Source organism: Amphiprion ocellaris, chromosome 19, assembly GCF_022539595.1.
Source record: "Amphiprion ocellaris isolate individual 3 ecotype Okinawa chromosome 19, ASM2253959v1, whole genome shotgun sequence".
Lineage (NCBI taxonomy): Eukaryota > Metazoa > Chordata > Actinopteri > Pomacentridae > Amphiprion > Amphiprion ocellaris.
The window spans coordinates 11,756,396-11,778,822 of NC_072784.1; the positions used below are offsets into that span (position 1 = coordinate 11,756,396).

Here is a 22,427-nt window from a genome sequence, read left to right on the forward strand (position 1 = left end):
TTTTATTGACCAAACTTTTCAGGAAGTAGATGAAGAATAATTAAAGCTCTCATGTAGAAGTCCAACTTATTTTGGATCCTTGTGGAGAGTTTAATCTTAGAGTTTGTACAGCTGTTGAGTTTTTAGAGTCACATGGATTATTTTGACATTTAATAACCGAGTCCTGAAATAAAATTACAGTTGTGGATTTTTGTAATTTAGTCTGGACTAAACAAATAACAGCAGCATAAATCTCAAACGTCATTATGAGGAGTCTGGATTGTAGGTGGAATACTTCCTGAAACCAACCTTTTAGGTCAACATTCAAAGATTTAAGGTGGAATATTCCTTTAAACCAACCAAAATTTCATGTTTTGATCATTATCAAGTGAGAAACCTCGAGGTCACACACTGTAAAAGAATTAAATGCTATTGGTGAAAATACTGTATTTTCATAAATATTAATTCCTTTATTGTTAACATGGAAATTAATATTTTTTCTGTGATTTTACTAGACAATATCTGTAATTTAAGAAAATAATTTGACATTTTTTAAACCTCAGTACAAGTAATTTTATTTTCAGATATTATCAAATTTCTGTTTAAAAAAAAAGAAAGATATTTTTAGCTGATTTAAATGAGTGCTTTTTTGGTAACATTATAAACAGTAAAAAAAATTACAAATTTTAATCCTTAATATACATAATTTCTTCTCTGAAGTGACGGCAAATATCTCTGAAATTGTATATTTTTTAGCTGATTTAAATACAGATTTTATTTTATTTTTAATTTTTTGTAACTTTAAGATCACACACTGTAAAATTGGTACTGATATTTTCATAAATATTAATTTCTTTATTGTTAACAGAAATTATTACTTTTATCTGTGATTTTACTATATGATCTGTAATTTAAGAAAACACAGAAAATCTGTAAATTAAGAAAATAATTTGCCATTTTTAAAACCATAATATACTTAATTTTCTTTTCAGATAATAGCACATTTCTGTAAAAATAATGACATTTTTAGCTGATTTAAATACAGAAGACAGTGCAATTGAATGGTAAAAGAAGACATTACTATTTACAAAAATACAGATTTTTTTTTATGTGGATATTTTTCACAGTTTCAGCCTATTTCTATTTTATTTATTTATTTATTTATTTTACAGTCAACATGTAAATCAAAAGGTTTTTGTTCCTGCAAATATACAACAAAACGGGGAAATAAATAACAATAGCAGTAAATTGTTAAAAAAAATTGCTGTAAAACTGTTTGTAAAACAGGTGTCAGGTAGCAGTAAAATAAAACTAAATAAAATTTAAGAAAATCATCAATCAGCTTTCACCTCAAACTCAAACAACCACCAACACAATAACAATGGACTTTCACCATGTGGGAGCTTTAATATGTAAAACATTACAGTTTATTCTCACTGGTGTGTGTTTTGTTATTTTCCATCCATCCATCCATTATCTATACACCGCTTAATCCTCACTAGGGTCGCGGGGGGGCTGGAGTCTATCCCAGCTGACTCGGGTGAAGGCAGGGGACACCCTGGACAGATCGCCAGTCTGTCGCAGGGCTACATACAAAGACAAACAAGCACTCTCACATTCACACCTACGGGCAATTTAGAATAATCAATTAACCTCAGCATATTTTTGGACTGTGGGAGGAAGCCGGAGTACCCTCTTTTCGACCGGGGTGGAGCCCGTTCGGAGTTGGAGCCGGCGCCCGACTTGGCGCCGGTTTTTTGTGTTTCGACCACCGGAGCTGCGGCTCCGGGCTCCAAAAACTGGGGCCGTTTCGGGCACCAACTCGTTGCTGGGCCAGAGGTGGCCAGAGTTGAGAGCCGAGCATGTCACGGGCAGAGGGCGGGGTGACATCTAAAAAGATAAACATAGATATGATCATCAACTTATTGTGTGTGTTTAACCGCTAAGTAATCAATGCAAGCGTAGTCGAAGCTAAGTAGCTAAGCTAACGCTAGCACGTTTACTGTTAAGTATCCAAACGTCTTTGATAATTACCTTTCTTCTCAAACGTGATCGCCGGACATTGGAACGGCGACGCCGATGGGTAACCCCTAACAGAAGGTTTTGCTGTTCAGCGATGGCGAGACACACTAGCAAAGCCTTGTACACCACTCCAATGAAGTCCTCCATTGTTGTTGTGTGGGTTTCCGTACGGCGTGAACGCTGTTGAACGGCTACGTACGCAGTGACGTACACACGTTTTGTGGTGGCGCAATGACGCAGCTCCAACTTTGCTCCTTCTGAATGGAAACACAAACCCGTTCTGGGGCGGCATGAGATTTGAACCAAAAAAGTACTGGCTCTCAACTTTGAACCAACCTAGCACCTGGTGCTCTTTGGTCGAAAGCCCCTAGGAGAGAACCCACGCATGCACAGGGAGAACATGCAAACTCCATGCAGAAAGATCCCGGGAAAGCCGGGACGCGAACCAGGGACCTTCTTGCTGCAAGGCGAAAGTGCTAACCACTACACAACTGTACAGCCCGTTTTGTTATTTTATTTATTTCAATTTTTCTATTCTATTCCTGTTTTTTTTTCAAAAATCTAAGCAAATGATATCAAAATAATAGAAAAGTAATAGATAAAATGATGTGAAATGGGCTTCTGTGCGTAAAAGTCTCTCCGGTGGCGCGTCAGGGGCGTGTCCGCGGCCCCGCCCAGCTGCTGCGCGCTTCCGGCAGCTTCAGTTTTTTTCCTCCCTGCTGCTCTTGAAGAGGGGCGGGTGCATGTGGATCTCCAGGATTGCCGTGTCATTGTATCCAAGGAGGAACGCGTGGTCAGCGGCTCCAGCAGCTCCAGCAGCCGGACCGGTGAGTTCCAGCCGAACCTGAGCGCCTCTGAGCGGCTCCAGCCTCCTGCAGCCTCCCTTTGTTCCCTCTAACCTCCAGTTAGTTCCTCTTTTACCTCCCAGCTCTTCTCCTTCTCTGGGAGTCCCTCAGACGTGGCAGCTGCTGTCTGATTTCCAGATGAGCAGTTTTTTGTCTCGTCGCTGCCACAACGTGCTGCTCCTCAAACGTCTCCAAACTATCGATTTTCTTTGTTTAAAGCCGCATTCGAACGCGGCCTTCGACTGCTACTGCAAAACACACTCATTTCTCAACAATATTTCCCTCAAACTCGCCTCAGATATGAAGATACGTGTCGCATTTCAGTGCAGCTCGTTTAAATGGAGATTTAAAGCTGTCAAAGTGCGCGTTTTGTGGCGTTTTTTTCTCTTTTTTTTGTCGCTGCGCTTGAGCGTCTTTGTTGAAACATTGTGTTGTTTGCTTCCTGACACCATGTGGTTTCTCACGGCGGCTGTATCCAGTAATTTAGAAACAAAACTTCACCGAATGACCTCGAAACACGTTTGAGGTGGAGAAATCAGCCCCGTTTTCTGAACCGGCCTTTGTTTGGTGGCGAGCAGCGAAGATTCTCACCCAAACTTTAAACAGTGTTTCTAAAGGTCATGTTTGTGTTTCTCTTTACCACTGTTCTGCTGTGTTTCAGTTTTATAGCTGATAAATGCAAATGAATATTTAAATAAGGTGCACTGTTCCTTCATTTAGCCTCCATGTGCACAGAGCTGCACCACTCCTACTGCACAAAAATGGAAGCTGAAGGGTGACATTGCCTTCAATTTTATACAATGTATCCACATATGCATCAATTTATTGGAAATCTGGTGCAATGCATATGAAGGATCCAGCCTGAAATCTTGATTTTTAGTTAATTTAACACAGGCTGAAAAAGTCCAGTTGGATGTGACAAAGCAAGTTTTTTTTTTTTAGCTAACAAATTGGAATTATGAGCTTTAATTTCACTTTTTACACACTTCTACATCTAAATACTTCATGAATAACCTTCCACATGCTGGATTTTACTGTGCTTTTAGGGAAAAACCTACATTTTCTTTGTTTGTTGGCAAATTTCGCCACATCTTGGCTTGAATCCAGTATTTGAGCGTTCATGTTTGTTTCTATTAACCACTGTTCTGCTGTATTTCTGTTCCTAACACACATATGTAAACTAATATTTAAATAATGAACTCCGCTCTATCATTTAGTCTCCATGTGCACAGAGCTGCACCCCTCCTGCTGCACAAAAATGGAAGCTGAAGGGTGACATTCTGTTCAGTTTTATGCAATTTATCCACACATGCATCAGTTTATTGGTAATCTAGTGCAATATATATGAGAACTCCAACACGAAATCTTGATTTTGGTAAATTTTTGGCCTTGAGAAGAACATATAGTCTGAAAAAGTGCAGTCAGAAGTGACGGAGCAAGTTTTTTTTTTTCTAAAGCTTAAATCTCACTTTTTACACATTTGTACATCTAAATAACCTTCCACATGCTGGATTTTGCCATGCTTTTAAAGAAAAAAAATTTTTTTTGTTTGTTTGTTGGCAAATTTTGCCACATCTTGGCTTATATCCAGTATTTTGGCATGCATGTTTGTTTCTTTCAATGACTTACTTCTGTTCCTAACACACATAAATGTGAATTAATATTTAAATAATGAACTCCGCTCCATCGTTTAACCTCGGGGTGCACAGAGCTGCAGACCCACTATGACGTTCTGTCATAGTGGGTCTAATTGTAAGATGTTTTGTCCATGTGTGCAAAAACTCAGTGGTAAAATGTTGAAATGTGTCAAAAGATCCACTATGAAGTCTTGATTTTGGCCCCTGGAAGGACATATATTGTAACAAAGTGCAGTTAGATGTGACAAAGCAAGTTTTTGTGCAAAATAAAATGCACTGTTGAGCTGAAATTTTGCTTTTTACACACCTGCATGTTTAAATATTGGATTGAATAAGCTGCCATACTGTGCATAAATGTAAATTTATATTTGAATAAGGTGCACAGTTCCATCTTTTAGCCTCCATGTGCACAGAGCTGCACAAAAATGAAAGCTGAAGGAGGAAATTCTATTAAACTGTGCAACAGTTTATTGGAGAAAAAAAGATGTAAAACTTGATTTTTTTTTTTTGCCTTCAGTTGCATAAAAGTGCAGTCAGACCTAAAAAAAATAGACTAATGAGCTTTAATTTCACTTTTTACTCACCTTCACATGTCAATATTTGACTAATTAACCTGCCATATTGTGGATTTTATTGCACTATAAAGTTAAAACCCTCAGTTGTTCACTGGAAAGTTTAAATCAAGTATTTTAAATGCATACATGTTTCTTTATACCATTGAACTGCCGTTTTTCTGTTCTGAGCAGATAAATGTGAATTAATTTTTGAATAAGCTGCGCAGTTTCAGTCTTTTTGCCAGGCTGCAATCAATCTATTGCACAAAAATGGAAGCTCAAGGAAGAATTTACGTTAAATTGTGCAACAGTTTATTGGAAAAATGATGTAATGTGTGAAAAGTAAACCCTGAAATCTTGATTTTTGTCCTTCAATTGCATAAAAGATTTGAAAAAAGTGCAGTCAGACAAAAAAAAATAGACCCTTGAGCTTTAATTTCACTTTTTATTTGCCTTCACATGTAAATATTTGACTAATTGACCTGATAAACGGTGGATCTATGTATGAATTCACATTTTTTTGCATGTATGCTTGTTTCTTTATGCTGTATTTCTGTTGCTAGCATATTAAAATTTGAATAAGCAGCTCAGACAGTCACTTTTCCTATACCTATTCCAAAAATGGAAGCTCAAGGAGGAAATCATAAGAGATTTTATCCACACATGCAAATGATTATTGAAAAAACGGCGCAATATACGAGAAAGATCTGCCCTGAAATCTAAAATATTGAGTAACATCCTGCTTGTGACCTCAATGAATATTTGATTCTGGCCTTCAGAAGAACTTCTGGTCTCTACAATGGACTCCAAAGTGACGGTGCAGGTTTTTAAATGTTAAATATTTAGACTGTTGAGCTTTGATTTCAATCTTTACACTCTGGCGGTCCACCTGCACATCTAAATATTTAAAATATTGCTGGTTGAAGAGCCTGTTTGCTTACATTTATGGATATTTACGATTTAATACTGCTTCAGAAACATCACCAGGACAATCTAAATCCATTTCAGTTGGATTTCATTCAGGGAAATGTGGAAATAATTCTTTTCCAGCCTTTGTTTGCAGCCAGAAACCACGACTATGCTGTGAAGTTTTCACACTTTTCTGCACTGCCACATTTTCTTAACTATCCTTAGTTTGCTTGTGAAGTTAGGTGCAGCTAAATAAGTGTTTTTGCATACATGCTTGTTTCTGTAAGCCTTTGAACTGCTGCGTTTCTGTTTTATTATTCAAATTTTGATTTGAATAAGGAGCACAGCGTTGTCATTTTCCCAGAACCGTCTTTGTGTTACTGTAACTAAAAGTAAGCTCCACTGTTGATTGATTTTCCAGAAAATTTATTCGTAGTATGTCAGAAAGTGATGCCAAATGTCTTGTTTTGTCCACAACCAAAATACACCCAGTTTACTGGAACAAAAGGAGGAACAAAACCAGAACGTATTCACATTTGAGAAGCCAGAATACGAGAATTTACCCCCCCCTTCTAAAAGCTTTAATTGGTTGCAGGGAAATTGCATTAAGTTCTATATTTTATTCACCTCCTGCACATGCAGAATTTACTGGATATCTATTTGATTTTGACTTCTAGAAGAACATAAGGTCTGGCAGAATTGGTGCATTTTTTTGAGGTTTTAATGCAAACAAATGTAACTTTTGAGCGTTAATTTCACCTTTTTAAGCTCAAATTATTCATTTGCATATCTAAATATTTGAAGGAATGCTGGATGCTAAGGGTTTTTATGATAAATACTGTTACAAAAATACAACCAGGCCCATCTAAGTCCATCTCAGTTGGATTTAATTTAGGGATACGAAGTACTGTAAGTAAAATTTTGCAGGACTTTAAGTTGCACCAGTAGATTTACACTATGGTTTTGACCTTTTTTCTGAAATACAACATCTGTCAGACATTTTAATTTGCTTTCTAATGTCAGTTGTAGCAAAGAATCTCTAAAAAAGTTAAGAATATGAGTATAAAACTCTTCTCCAGCCTTTAATCCATCTGTCTTTATTTGGTTTGCTGATTTCAGTCGTCTCTGGTCTGATTAAGCTGATTTCTGTCCACGTCATTGTGTGTTTAAGGTACAAGGTGGTGTGTAAAGTTGGACTTTAAACCCAACATGGATACTGAAATGAGCAGCGAGGTTTCGGACGCTGTAATGGAAAAAGAGGTTGCCCTGAAAGTGGCGACGCCAGACGAAGCCACGCAGCCTGAGAAGCCACCAGCTGCTGAGGAGGAGCCCAGTCAGCCGACGGTGAACGGCCTCAACTCAGACGGCCCAGAAACAGAGAATGTGACGCCGCCTGAGGAAAAACCAGAAGCGAAGGATGACGACAGCTCAGCCAAAGAGGCACATGAGTCATGTGAAAAGATCTCTGACCCAGTTGAAACACCAGAAAACACTAAACAGCCACCGGTGCCAGAGAATGAGCCAGAGCCGCTGGCAGAGAGCAGCCCTGAACCGGAGCCAGAGAAGTCGGCAGAATCGGTTCCAGAAGCCGAAACACGAGAGCAAACATCACCTGAACCGGCCGCCGTGCAGCAGCCAGTGGATTCGCAGCCGCCGAGCCAGGAGGACGCTGAGAAGGGACCGGAAACCACGATGGAGCCGAAAAGCGAAGTTGCAGCAGAGCCGAAAGAGGCCGGAGTTGCAGCAGCAGAGCCGAAAGAGGCCGGAGTTGCAGCAGCAGAGCCGAAAGAGGCCGGAGTTGCAGCAGCAGAGCCGAAAGAGGCCGGAGTTGCAGCAGCAGAGCCGAAAGAGGCCGGAGTTGCAGCAGCAGAGCCGAAAGAGGCCGGAGAAGCAGCAGGGACTGTGTTGGTGACCGAACCCGCAACAGTGAAGGTGGAGGAACCAAAAGAAAATGAAAAACCTGCAGAAGAGGAGGTTAAACCTGAAGATAAAGGAGCTGAGGCAGCAGCAGAACCCGAGCAGAAAGAAGATCCAACCCCAGCGTCCGGCTCCTTGTCCTTCGCACTGTTGGAACAGCAACAAACCAAAGACGCCCTGCGAATCTCCCGCACCCTCGTCGTCCTCAGAGGCCTCCCCGGCAGCGGTAAAAGCTTCCTGGCTCGCGCCATCGGCAATGCCTACCAGGACCACTGCTGTGTCATCAGTGCCGACGACCACGGGATCAAGCCGGAGAGTCCTTCAGCGGACGGCTACAAGGCTCTGGATGATGCAGTGGTCGCCCGATGCAGCGACGCGGCAGCTTCCTCCTCCGTGCTCATCGTGGTGGACGACACCAACCACACCCAGGACCGGCTGGCCCGCCTGGGCGAGATCGCCGAGCAGAACCACCTGGTGGCCATCTTCCTGCAGACCCAGACCCAGTGGAGCAGAGATGTTCCGGAGCTGAGCAAAAAGAGCAAACATGGGCTGCAGGAGGCCCAGCTGGAGGCCATGAAGGCCCCACTGGAGGAGGTGGACCTGCCCCTGTTCTTCGGCTGGTTCCTGCTGTCGTCGGTTCAGGAGAAGGTTCGCTGCACGTCGATGGACTTCCTGAAGACACTCGACACCCTTGAGGCCTTCAAGAAGCACCTCGCCGACTGTGAGTGTATTTAAAGTCAACACATTTGCACCGGTAAGAATGTTTTGTGCTTAAAGTCTTGCTTTCTGTTTGCAGTCACGGGAAAAGCTGAGAAGGAGGTGGACCTGGAGCAGTACTTTAAACCCAAAGGAGCTCTGCACTGCACTACAAAGTTCTGCAACTATGGAAAAGCTGAGGGTGCCAAAGAGTACGCAGAGAATCCAGTAAGAAACCATTTAATCGTCTGGTTAATAGCTTTAGTTCCTATTAATATCTGTGATTAATTCCATTCTGAGTCCATTTGTTCGATCTGATTTCGGGATATGTGGTAGAACAGAATCTTAATGCTGTACTTCAGGGTTTGTTTGCACTGAATAATTAATCCATTTCAAATGATATTGCAATTTGAAACAGTGAGGCTCATGCTTTAATTCAGTTATGTTTCAGAGGTTAAATCCTGTTAATTTGTCGAGCCTCTTAATGTTTAGTACTGTAGAGACCAGAGAAGGCATCGCTCAGACTACAGGCAAGCAGAGAACATTGTGGGAGTTTAGTTAGAAAAGGGGCACCATGATGAAGACTTAAGTGGTGGTTAATGACCTCCAGAAATTGCCAGAGTATTTAATACTAGCCAGGACTGTAATAGAGCCACTTTGTGTCCTAAATCATGTGTTTGTTAACTAAAATGGTAATATCGACACAGAACAAGCGTCTGTTATACTCAATATGAGTTAATGATTATGATAATGGTCCCGATTTTTAATTAAGAAATAGTTTAAAACATGCAACCCTAATGTCCTGCAACATATTGGGCTCTACCTTTTTCAGCACCTGTGTGACATAAATGACAAATCTGGCTCATTTTTGTGATATTACAGCCAGTTAAAATATTTCTTCTTCTCCTCCTTCTCCTTATGATTAAAGTTGGAGTAAAAAAAAACTTTTTAAACCTGTTGGCCTCGAATTTTCTGGCAAATGAAGAGGTCTTTCAGGATCCTCTGTGCATGTCTTCCAACAGTTTTTTTATCCATAATCATTTAATCTCTCCCAAAAATTTCAAATCCCTAATTTCACTTAAGAATTTCCACCATAAAATGTGAATATTTCTAATGATACTTGTGAAATCTGACCTCGACATATCGAACACTTTCTGAGATCTTTTATTTGCCGGTTGACCCACTTTCAGCTCATTGTTTGTGTAATTGTTTTGGAAACTCCAGATTTTTGTAGAGCAACTTGTCAAACCTACTTAGTTTATTAAAGTTCAACGAAAGTAAGTTTACTTGCATTTTTGTGACTGAGTATTTCATAATAAAAGTATTCTATATGTTTAGGTTTATTATTGTGACATGCAGCTACATGTGGTTCAAACAGCCTCATATTTCAATGAGAGAAAAAAACCTGCTGGAAGTGGGTTGACAGGTGATTTTATTTTTGAAATATCTCAAAGTATTTGATATATGAAGCTAAAATTTCAGTTATCTTTAATATGCTGACTTGGTAAAGGGGAAAATTTCAAGCAAATCAGACCCAGACTATTAAGTGCATTACTGTACATTTAATCTATTAAAATATATTCATAAGTAGATTATTTTATAATTCTCACATGCACTACTGTGTGGCATTTAACTGTAGTTGTTGGTCAAGATTTAGATTCTTTTAATCATTTTAATCTGCAACAAAGATATAAAATACGATAATTTTTATATAAGCTTAGCATAAGTTTTGTTTGAAAACATTTAATTGGTAAAAAGTGATTTATTTGTTCCTTAGAATCTCAGATTTATATGGACAAACCTTGTTGCATTCAGCCACTGTTAAGTTTATTTTATATTAATAAATTCTGTTTGTTTCAGAATTCAAATTGTACAATAAAGTGGAAAAAGGTGCAGTATGAATTTAAATATTTAAATTTGAGCTGCAGTGAGTGTGTCAGTTACACCAGTAAAAATAAGACTTATTTACTGCATTTAATGTTACAATTCCAAATAAAACAGATTAGAAAGCAATATATTATATAAAAAAAATATATGTAAAAGGAGAAAAAAACTGACATCCATCCAAGTGTCAGTCTGAACACTAAATCAATTTTCTCTACAACCAACTTTGGGCATCAGTATTATGGGATGTATTATAGTGTGAACAACAGTTTAAGTCGTGCAAAAAACAATCATATGACACAAAATGACCAAAATCGATTCAAAATGATGCAAGACAATTTTATCCACTTTAGGTGTCACAATCTAAACACTAAATGGGATTTTTGTTAATTTTCTCTATAACCAACTGTGAGCATCATTATTATGGGGTGTGTTGTAGTTCAAATTTAATTCAGAAAATGTATTTACAGCACTTAAATCAAGAATTTAATTAATATTTAACAGTGAAGCTGCAGGTAGTTTGAAGCAAATCCGAGCTGGTGGAGCAGAAGAACCCAGAATGTGTTGATAAACTTCTTGTTTTTTTTATTTCCTCCACCGTCAGGCTGTTAAAGCGCTCTACGGTTCTGCCTTCGAGGTCTCCCTCACCGCCCTCTTCGTCACTCCTCGGACCGTCGGCGCCCGAGTGTCGCTGACCGACGAGCAGCTCCAGCTGTGGCCGGCCGACGCCGAGCAGTCCTCCTCCCTGCCGCCGGGCAGCCGCGCCCACATCACGCTGGGCTGCGCCGAGGGCGTGGAGCCGGTGCAGACGGGCCTGGACCTGCTGGACATCCTGGCGCTGCAGCAGGACGGCCAGCAGGGGGAGCCGGCCGAGGAGATGGAGCTGGGCTCGCTGACGTACTACGGCGAGGGGAGGTGGCTGCTGAGCCTGAGGGAGCCCATCGGCGCTCCGGCCTGCTTCTCCAGCTTCTACGGCCGCAAGGAGCCGGAACCGACCAAAAAAGAACCGGAGAAGAAGAAGAAGCCAAAGTGCGCCATACTGTAAAGGGCAGGACGTGGCGGCGGGGATGTGTGGTCTGCAGGTGGATCCCAACTCAGCCGGGTTCGGGTTCCACGAGCTGTGTGCCTTTTTTTTCCTTCTTTATTTTGTTGTTGTTTTTACCGTTGATTTTTTTGCACCACAACCCAAGATGCCTTTAATCCGGTTGGGCTCGTCGTCGCTATGGTTCGGTATTTTCAGCACCCGGTGGTCCCGCTGAGGTCTCGTTTAGCTGCAGTGTGACGTAGAGTAGCCGCCTCCACTCCCACAGCTCCACAGTAACCCCTAGACTCTCTCCTCTCAGTGTTCCAGTACTCAAACGTGATAATAAACTAGCTTGCATGCATCATTAACTCACCTGCAGACAGTCTGGAGTCGTCAGTAGCATTTCCGTGTGTGTGTTTGAGCAGCGTAGGAAGTCATTGACGGTAGCATCGGGCCGAAGTTATCTATTTGATGAAGTGTATTAGAATGAATGTCATCTATAGAGATCCTTCCCTGTTGAGTCTTTGCACTGTGCATCGTTTGAAGGGGAGAATGCTGTTTGGCGTTTGTTTTTATTCCAGCAGTTTGCACTTATCAGACGCTGTGAATCCAAGTCCGTGTTGCGCAATCTTTCCCTCTGCTGCGCCAGACCGCACCGTCGATTCCTTTTATCCTCTTTGAAAAGCACTTCATGTATTGATTTGTATCCTCTGTGATTGTAATTTTTTGAAGGGCGAGTCTGCGCGGCTCTTACGAATCACTATTTTTGCACTTGTTTTGTACACTTAATAAAAAAGAAACATGCTTTGCTCCAGTAACTTTGCCCGTCTCTCTTTTACTGGGTCAGTTTATCTGCGTGTGGTCGTTTTCCCACAGTGTGAGCTTGTAGTTGACAGATTGGACCAGCAGGAGGCGCTGACGGCTCAGTCTGCTGCATGATAACCAACACTGAGGTTTTTGGGATGAGGTGATGTCGAATAACCTCTAGTAACTTCAGATCGGTGTGTAATCATGTATAATCTTTACACAACTCCCCAAATAGTGCATTATGAAACACTGTGCCCCTTGAGTAAGAATCTGGTGCAGAAAAAACACCAAAAAGCTTTCAGATTTTGCATCTCAGAGTGACAAAGCACAAAATCTGCAACTAATTTTCCTCCTGGTGACTGAAAAGATGCAGGAAGTTAAGCTTTTCTTGTGTGTGGACTGTTTACAAGTTAATAAATTCACTAAAAATAGCAATGTTATACACCAACCATCATGCGCAATCACTAAGTCTTACTCCAAATGTATTAAATTGCTGTAGAGCCTTTCAAATTAAAAGCTCAATCAGTTGAAAGTTCAGCAAGATTAATATTTTCAGTTTTGCCATCAGGTATTTCATATTAAATCTGTCCTAATAGGTTTAATTTCGTATGTTTGTGACATGCAGCTATATTGTTTTTTCAGAATATATCACTTATTGACTCCTGAATTATCACTTGTTTTGTTAATGAGCTCAAAGATGGAAGTTTTCATGACAGCTTCTACTTTTTGTCATATTTCAACTCACCTATAGTCAGAGATTATTTGATCTTTTAGTCCAATATTACAGATTCTGAATCAATTACATGATGACAAATAACTGAAAATTTCAGGTTTTTGTCTTTAATTGTTCCTGAGATTTTAGTTCAGATGCAAATTTTGTATGAAAAAACTTGCTATAAGTGGGTCAATGGGTAATTTTTACCAAAAATTCTCAGAAAATTCCTAACATATGAAGCTGAAATTGTAGATATACCTTAAAATAGCAGAAGTTTATGATTTGTAAAAGCTTTAAACCAATCAGAGATGGTTGAGCAGAAGAAAACTGATGATTTAAGTGTATTGAGTCTCCACAGAACCTTTGAAAATAAAAGCATTTGCCCCAGTTTGAGGTCAAAGGCAGGTAAAAGACCCTGACCTGCTGCTCTCAGAGCCATTAATAACTCCCCTCAGACTGCAGAATCATTGCTGTCAGACCTGATGTGCAGGATCAAGTCATTTCCTGATTGGCTGCTGCTCAGATAAAGAACAACAACAACCAATCAGATGCAGCGCTGGATGATTGTCCTGTTTCTTCCTTCAGTGGTGCGTTTCTGAGGAAACCTTCAGTCTGTCTGAGGAATCTCCTGTTTGTTTCCGCTTGTGTTCAGTAACCTCATGTAGATTTAGGAATGTTGGTGCTTTTGCTTGAAAAAAAGACATAAGAAGTATTTACAGCTTGTATTTAAGTAAAAGCTGCAAAACTACATAAAAAAATCACTTAATTGCAAAAAAAATTAAAGTTTTACCTGTTTGGACATGCAAAGCATTCAGAAAATGCATTTAATCTATTAAAAAGTAGTCTGAAAATGTTTAAATTATATTATTTTCCAATTATCATACATCAATTAATGTATTTGTGGCATTCAAGTGTTGTTGTTGCAGTTATTTAGCTTGTTTTAATTATTTTATTCTGCATCAATTGTATAAAATGTAATTATTGTCTAAGAAAAATGTTTAAATTTTGAAACCTAATTTGTAAAACGTGATTTTTTTTCCCTCAGTACCTTCAGATTTACATGGATAAACCGACTTATTACATTCAATACCTGCTAAAATTGCATTTATATTAATAAATTCCATCTGTTTCAGTCATCAAAGTGTACAATAAAGTGGAAAAATGTGCCTAAAAAATTGAACTAATGCTAGTTTTTGAAGCTGCAGTTAGTGTTTCAGCTCCATCAGTAAAAAATAAGAACTATTTACTGCATTTCATGTCAAAATTCAAAATAAAACTGTTAAGAAAGCAACAAAGATATAAAATAAATTGTGTAAAAAATATTTTAAAAAATACTTAAATAAATTTAATTCTAAAAAAATATTCACAGCACTTAAACCAGTTTTTAAAAAATTAAATATTCAGTGTATACAAATTAAATTAGATTTAATAATTATCACATATCTTTCAGTGTATTAGTAGCATTAAAATGTTGAAATTGGTTGAGATTGAGCTATTTTTTAATCAATTTTACATTGTTTATCTGTAACAATAATCAGATTTAATAAAAAATCATAATTTTTAAAGCTACAAAAACAATTAAGTGGAGTAAAAAGTGCAATATTTTCTCATATTTGCTCATATATATCATTATTATATCATGAAATATTGTTTCAGAGCTTCTGCATATTTTTAGTGACACAAAGTGAAAAATGCACACAAGAAATTAAATTAATGTTTACTTTTAGTGATCTAGTCAGTTATACAAGCAAAAATAAGCATTATTTGTCATATTAAATGCTATAATTCCAGAAAAGTTTTAAAAAATTATGCGAATACTTTCTTGAAGCACATTTACTCAAAGGCTTTCGGGTTTTACTGGAGTACTTCCATTTTCAAGTTTTTTTTTTATTTTAACTAACTCCCATTGTGTTTCAACCTCTTTTAAACTGACTCTTTTGTTTCTTTTAAATATGTTTTTAAATTTCCCAGCACTGTTTTGCTGTTTAACCGCAAAATTATGTTAAAATCTGATGTTTTCTTGACTTTTTTTTGCAGCTTTTTGTCGCTTTATGATTCGAAAAAGGCTCTGTAGATACAAGAAGAAGCTGCGTCGTATTTCCCACAGTCCCTGAAGGCAGCAGGACAGCATGGTATGGACTGAGCCAATCAGAGCTCAGGAAATGTCAGCCAAGCCTATCGGCAGATGAGATATTCCGACAAAAAGGCTGAGAGAGCTGCAGCTCAGATCCACAGAGGAGGAAACAGTGATCAGGAACAGTCTGCTGCTGCTGCTAGAACCAACAGAACTCCACTAAACAGGTAAACATGTTCATTTACTATCTGATTTCTAGTAGAAACCACTTTAACTCTGTCTGCGACTGATTTAAGAGATAAAACCAGTCAAACCAGCATCCACTGCTGCTGCATTGAGCTTAATGGGAAGTTTGAGTAACGAGTTGCTGATTTGGAGTTTTGCCAGAAAATGGATTTGCTGTCTGACCGGTTTGCAAATGAATGAAACAAGTTTAAGGAAACGTTGCTCCCTTTCATTGCACAAGTAGGTTAATTTTTTAAAATATCTTCCTGTCTGCTTGGTTTGATTCATGTTTCATCCATCAGCTGCTGCTTCTAGACATTATTTCTGACCTTCTGACAGTTCAGCTGCAGGCAGAAATCAGATGGTTTCTGGAGGTTTTTTGGAGGTAGAGCATTGTCTGGTTAGGAGGGCGACCACTGCAGCCCTGATTAGTGGTACTATCACTCCTTCTATACCTCAGAGACCTTTGGAGGGGCAGGTGCTCAGAGTTAAAAGGGGCCACATGGAGCAGGAATTTGAAACACCATACAGAAACATACCTTACAATATAACTGGCTGAATTGTAGCAACCCATATTCATGAAGAATGTAACATGGAATCATGACATACCAGATCATTGTTCACACCTCGTGTCTTTGTTAGTGGACAGTTTATGTTTGACTGATGGGGTTCATTAACAGCTTCTGTTGAGGAGGCTGCTGCTGATATAACTGATGGATAATCTCAGTGGTTCAATGGTTAAGTCTCAGGACTAGTGATCAGAAGGTCAGTGGTTCAAACCCTGATGTGGTCATAAGCAACACTTTACAGTGCTGTAATGTATTTGTGGCAAATTATTATTTTGAAGTTGAATTTAGATCACCATTAGACACTGGACTGTTTAACTGTGGCTGCTCTTCCTGGAGTCCTTACTTTTAAATTTCATACCCTTTCAAGACATATACTGTATAGCCACGGATTTGCTCCATTGTGCCGATTCATAATCTGCCCTTTATTATTTGTAGTGCTAATAATAAAGTTAAAAAAAAAATACGAAATGATATAGAAATCCTGTATTTAAATGTATTTGTGCTTTTATTCAGTTTGACTGTCCACTTTGTGCAAGACAACAAAGTTATAAAAGTTACATATTTTATATGTATGCATATTATATTTAATTTGTCTTGTGCATGTTGGACACCCCTGCTGTAGACTCTGAAAGCAGTGCATTCTCCATTGTCTTTTAGGAGGACAACCATGATTAGTGGTACTATGGCTCCTTCTATACCTCCTGATCACTGTCACAGCTGTGTTTCATTGTTCCTGAAGTCTCAGGTTTTTAACATTTATCTGGCAGTTATTTTCCATGTGGAGCCATGATGAAGGCATGCAGATGGACACAACTCATAGGTCCAAAATTAGGAAGCTTCTTCTGTTCACAGCTTGTTTTAGAGCCATGTTCGTAAAGTTAGAATAGTTGGAATTTGCAGGTAGATTCACTTTTGTTGAGTTTTCTTCTTTGTAGCCTGAATTGTCAATATAATCTTTCTAAATATCTGTTGTTGATTATTCATAAGCGGAAATGTTTCATCCATCAACTGCTGCTTTTAAACGTTATTTCTGACCTTCTGATGGTTCGGCTGCAGGCAGAAATCAGACGATTTATGGAGGTTTTTTTGGATGTTTTGCTGCTTGGATCAATAAAAAGAATAAGGCTTCATGACAGCCCCATTAATCCTGTTATTAACCAGCTGCCAGACACTTTTGGAACCTTTTCAGGGCTTTCAGCCTAATAAGGCTCAGAGAACAGAGCGGCTTCTTGGTCTCTGCAGGTTACACGAAACAGCAGCTGCTAATTAGAGAAGAAATCCACATTTTAAAGCCGCATTTCTCATCTCCGACCATCAATTTAAGGTGGAAGCTGTAAGAAGACTTTAGGAATTCAGAGTGTTTTGAAGCCTCTAATGGTTTAATTCAGAAAAGTCAGCTTTTTAAAAAATAACCTGTAAGTTTTAGATCAAAATTTTGTCTCTTATATGATTTCTACCTGGAATGGTTTGTTGTCGCTGCGTTTCATGCTCCTAACTGGTCCAGTGTTGCATCGAAAATCATGCAGGAATATAACAGAAAAGTTGCAGCTAAGATCATAATCATTAGTGACTGATCTGCTGGTTATTTTCTATTTGAATGGTTCATATATTTATTTGTTAAAGGCAAAAAAGCTCAGACCAACAGTGCAAAACCTTACTTCATTCTATCTGACTAAAGATGAGCAGTTAAAAAGCTGGAATCTGGTCATTTTTGGTATTTTTACTCAGGAAAATTAGCAAAAAGGATTAATACATCTTCTGCTGATACCAGTTTTAGCTCTGAACAGGATATCTGCATTTAATTTGCTCAAAAGGAGACAGGATTTGAAGTGAAATCAAAGCAGATGCCCTTCACAACAAATGCCTTTATTCATCAGACCAACACTAAAACCTAAATGTATTTATCCCATGTCATGAGAGAAAGAAAAGTAATTCCAACTGTGGAGCATTTGACATTTTTACGTGAAAGAAATGTGCAAAAGTGATTATAAATAATCAAAAGAGTTGCTGATAACAGTTTTACCTCTAAATGGGATGCTTACATTTAATTTGCACAGTGAATGGTTTATCTTTTTTATCTAGAGAAAAGGCAAAAGTCTTCGACAAATTTCCAAAAGCCCCAAAACAGTACAAAACCTAAATACATTTCATCTAAGTAAAGACGAGCAATAAAAAAATCTGAATCAGGTAATTTTTGGTGTTTTGCTTTGTAAAATTTATGAAGAATGATCAACAGATTAACAAAACAGTTGTTGCTGGTAACAGCTTTAGCTTGAAGAAGGGTATTTATATTTAATTTGTCAACAAATAAACTGTTTTTGACCAGTTTTTTCCTTGACCTTGACTCTGTTGTGTAATATCTGCTGTATTGGTGCATGAAAGGGAGAAATAACATATAATATAAAATGCAAACCCTGGTGCTGTGTCGAGTAAATAAAACCCTGATTAATCAAACTAGTTTATCACATTAAATTACTGTTTTGGATCTGGAGATGCAGGAAGAACTCTGCACAGAAAATGCCTCTAAAGATTTTTTTAGGACTGTTTATGTCAGAGTTTTGGTTGATTGAATTTATCTTTCTTCGGCTTTGGTCTGATATTATAATATCTGCTGTGTTGGTGCATCACAGGGAGAAATAACCTGTAAAATTACCCAAAATGCAAACCCTGGTGTCGTGTTGTGAGCTGTGAGTGTCGATCCTGTTTGACCTCATTGTGACTGCAGCTCCAAAGGTCGCATCTCCACCCTCCAGCAGTAAAATATAACGGAGGCTATTGCTGCTTATTGGATTTCTCACTTTACTTCCGTCACAGTGGTAGAAAGTGGCTCTAAGACTAATTCCTTCCTTATCACAGATGTGTCTGAGCTGCCAGTCTTTGCTGATAATTATGATGTGGAGGTTTGTGGGTCCAATCCAGCTGCTAAAGTCTACAAACTGCTGCAGCTTCAGCAGGATGTGGTTGTTTAATTAGCAAATATAGCTTCCAACAGAAATAAGTGAGTAAACTCCTGGTTAATATCACTTAAATGCCAAATGCTTCTACGTTGTGCCACCTTACAGTAATTGTATTAATTTTAAGTTGAACAGTAGGTATCAGGCCCCGCAGTAGGAACTTAATTGAACAAAAACAATAGTGTTCTTCTGTCATCAACACATTTTGCACTCATGTAGCCCCACATCATCACACTCCCACCTCCGTGTTTCACTGTCAGGACTATGCATTCACTGAGGTAGTCCTGGTCAATATTCCTCTTCTTCCAGTTTCTGCAGACTGCAAGTCATCTTGTCGGACAGGATTTTGATTTAATCCACAGAAATTCATGGTGCATCTTTAAGTATCACCTAACCAACATTATTTGCACTAATTCAGCCCCACATCATCACACTCCCACCTCCGTGTTTCACTGTCAGGACTATGCATTCACTGTGGTAGTCCTGATCAATATTCCTCTTCTTCCAGTTTCTGCAGACTGCAAGTCATCTTGTCGGACAGGATTTTGATTTAATCCACAGAAATTCATGGTGCATCTTTAAGTATCACCTAACCAACATTATTTGCACTAATTCAGCCCCACATCATCACACTCCCACCTCCGTGCTTCACTGTCAGAACGATGCATTCACTGTGGTATCTGAGCCCAACAAATTCATCTTCTGAGAAAGAATGTTTTCCCAGTATTCATGAGGCTTTTTTCATGTTCTTCAGCAAAGTTTCATCTTGCAGTTTTGTACTCAAGAGCAAAAAAAAATAAAAATTTCTCTGATGCCACGCATAGAGGCTGATATTTGCTGTGTCTGAGCTTAACAAGAACTCTGATTTCCATTGGTAACCCCTGTTTAAGTGTGAATCAGCTGCCATCTATGTTTCACAGCTAGACTGTGAAAGTAGTTCTCCATCTGTGGCAGCATTTCAAGAGGACGACCACTGCAGCTCTGATTAGTGGTACTATTGCTCCTTCTATAACTCCTGATTACTGCTGCAGCTGTTTCACTGATTTTTAGTTAATCTTCCTAGAACTTTATTCATCTTCGTGAAGTCTCACAATCAGGTTTTTCTGACAGTTCTTTTCCATGTGGAGCCGTGATGCAGACATGCAGATAGACACACTCATAGGTCCAAAATTGAAAACATATGGTGTAGATTGTGAAAGTAGTGCTGTGTCTGTAGCGTTATTTCAGTAGGACGACCACTGCAGCCCTGATTAGTGGCGCTAATTACTGCTGCAACTGTTTCCATTGATTTTTAATTGATGCTCCTGTACCATTTTGTATTTTTGTGAAGTCTCAGATTATTTTCCATGTGGAACCATGTTGAAGACATGCAGATAGACGCAATTCATAGGGAAAAAAGTGGGAAGCGTTTGCTGTTCACAGCTCGTTTTAGAACCATGTTCATGGAGTAAGGCTGGTTGGAATTTACAAGTGGATTCACTTTTTTTGAGTTTTCCTCTTTGGGGCCTGAATTTTCAGTCTAGTGTTTCTAAAGTATTTGTTTTTGATTGTTCATAAGAGGAAATGTTCTCCTGTTCAACTTAGCATTGATGGAAATATTAAGATCATTCAACATTTCAGTGATTTTGCATACGAGTGTTCTGTTTTCTACTAGTCTTTGTGACCTCATTAGTGTAGAGATCAAACAAACCCAGACTGATCACATTAGATTTAGCGTCACTGGCTTCACTGTGGTGCTTTGAGCAGGAGACAAAAAAGAGATGTGACTGTGCAAAAGGATTGGAGGCCTGAATCTGCAGCATCAGATATTTGTTGAACATCAGCCCTGTTACATACAAATCCCAAGCTGTCTTTCAGTTCCCTTGTTTCTTGGCTGTTGTGACAGCTGTTCTGATTGTTCATTATTTTCAGGTCAGTCCAGCTTTTAGCAGTCATGTCGGCCAAAGCCATCTCCGAGCAGACGGGGAAGGAGTTCCTCTACAAGCACATCTGCACGTCGGCGGCAGTCCAGAATCGGTTCCGTTACGCCAACGTGACGCCTGAGACCGACTTCACCCGACTGGCTCAGGAGCATCCATGGCTGCTGACTGAGGTGAGACAGAAAAACCCACCTGGAAAGAAGTAAAAATGTTGTTTAAACTGCAGCTTGGTAGAGGGCTTTTGAGAGTTTTGAGAGTTTTGCAGCCTCCATCGTGATCTGTTGCAGTGTGAAAATTCACCTTTTTAAAAAAAAATAAAAACAAAACTGTGGCTCAGTTCAAAACTTTCTCTCAAAACTCTCTTCCCTGATAGGATTTCTACCTGCAATGCTCTGTTATCGCTGCACTTCTTAGTCCAAACTGGTCGAGTGTTGCATCAAAAATCCTGCAGAAATCTAACAAATGCTGCAGCCAAGATTATTTTCATTATTGATTAATCTGCTGGTTATTTCCTATTTGAAAGGTTCATATTTTTTTATCTAAAAAAGGCAAAAGTCTTTGAAAAATGTTTCAAAAACAGTACAGAACCTGAATACATTTTTCGTGACTAAAGATTAGCAACTGAAACCCTGGAACCTGGTAACATTTGGTATTTTTACTAAGGAAAATTAGTGAAAATGAATAGTATATCATCAAAATACTTGTTGCTGGTAATAATTTTACCTTTAAATGGGACATTTACTTAAACATTAGGAGGAATTAAACTGTTTGTGAGCTGAAGTTACAGCAGAACAGATCTACTGGACAGGAATTTTTCTTAAAAAATGCCCTTAACAGCTCCTAAAAGCTCAACAAATAACTTTATTTTGTCAGACTATCAGTTAAAAACCTATATTTATTTGTTGAGACTGTCATGAAACAAAAGAAAGAAATCAAAAGGCATTTTGGCATTTTGGCAGTTTGGTGTTTTACATGGGAAAATTTGCGAAAGTGAATAATCGATGATGAAAATAGTTATTGTAGGACATTTATATTTAATTTGACAACAAGTTTTTGAACTGAAGTTAAATCAGAATATATCTAATGGACACAAAATCTTGTAAAAATGCCCTCTGCAGTTTCACAAAAGACTGGATATTGAGAATGTTTAGTACTTTTGCTTGAAAAATTACAGAGTGATGAATCAACTGTCAAAATAATTGTTGCAGATGACAGTTTTGCTTAAAAATAAACTAAAATTAGAGCATTTACAATCAAAAATACCAAATATTACCAGGTCCCAGCTTTTTAATAGCTTCTTTTTCAAATGGCCACATAAATGTATTTTGGGCTTTTTAAGTATTAAAAATTCAGTCAGAGCAGTCAGTTTGTTGTATCAGTAATTTAAAGAAGCGCTGCCTTTGCTTACGCTTATGGAAGCTGATCTGGTCTTTATAGAGACAATTACTTAGCTGGCAGCTGACTGGTCTCTTGGCGACGGTTAGCCGACGTTGCAGAGATCCATCAGTTCTATTCTTAGTGGGAATGAAGCAAAGTAAAAGCAGATAAGAAAACAACATCTGCAGGCTCCTGATTCTTTACCTTTCCATCCTCTTACTGCTCCTCATAGCAGAGCAGCTGCAGATGGATGCAACAGAAGCTAATTTAATCAGATGAAACGTCATTCTGCCAGTCGGGAGGTTTTATCTGGAGAAGGA

At 38.8% G+C, this 22,427-nt stretch overlaps 2 protein-coding genes and 1 long non-coding RNA gene across 3 annotated transcripts in view; 2 read left to right on the top strand and 1 right to left on the bottom strand.

Annotated features, from left to right (window-relative positions):
- Positions 1-1,363: 1,363 nt before the first annotated feature.
- Positions 1,364-2,613, bottom strand: LOC129347635 (uncharacterized). The gene is made up of 2 exons (XR_008599829.1): positions 2,014-2,613; positions 1,364-1,869 (listed from the first exon to the last, which is right to left on the bottom strand). It is a non-coding gene; the product is annotated as an uncharacterized LOC129347635 (long non-coding RNA).
- Positions 2,614-2,691: 78 nt separating this feature from the next.
- cnp (2',3'-cyclic nucleotide 3' phosphodiesterase) lies at positions 2,692-12,285 on the top strand. The gene is made up of 4 exons (XM_023293508.3): positions 2,692-2,828; positions 7,118-8,584; positions 8,660-8,787; positions 11,048-12,285. The coding sequence occupies exons 2-4, from the start codon at positions 7,156-7,158 to the stop codon at positions 11,486-11,488; spliced, it is 1,998 nt and encodes a 665-aa protein (XP_023149276.2). The 5' UTR covers positions 2,692-2,828; positions 7,118-7,155; the 3' UTR covers positions 11,489-12,285.
- Positions 12,286-15,134: 2,849 nt separating this feature from the next.
- The window catches only part of aclya (ATP citrate lyase a), a 35,343-nt gene continuing 28,050 nt past the window's right edge, over positions 15,135-22,427 (top strand). Inside the window, 2 exon segments of the mRNA XM_055005181.1 lie at positions 15,135-15,290; positions 20,723-20,903. Of these exon segments, the coding sequence (XP_054861156.1) occupies positions 15,175-15,290; positions 20,723-20,903 (297 nt within the window). The 5' untranslated portion in view covers positions 15,135-15,174.

Coding starts and splice junctions, on each gene's coding strand:
- cnp (XM_023293508.3), top strand. CDS start 7,156: ATGGATACTGAAATGAGCAGCGAGGTTTCGGACGCTGTAATGGAAAAA. Junction 8,585..8,659: donor CAAGAAGCACCTCGCCGACT/GTGAGTGTATTT, acceptor TTCTGTTTGCAG/TCACGGGAAAAGCTGAGAAG. Junction 8,788..11,047: donor AAGAGTACGCAGAGAATCCA/GTAAGAAACCAT, acceptor CTCCACCGTCAG/GCTGTTAAAGCGCTCTACGG.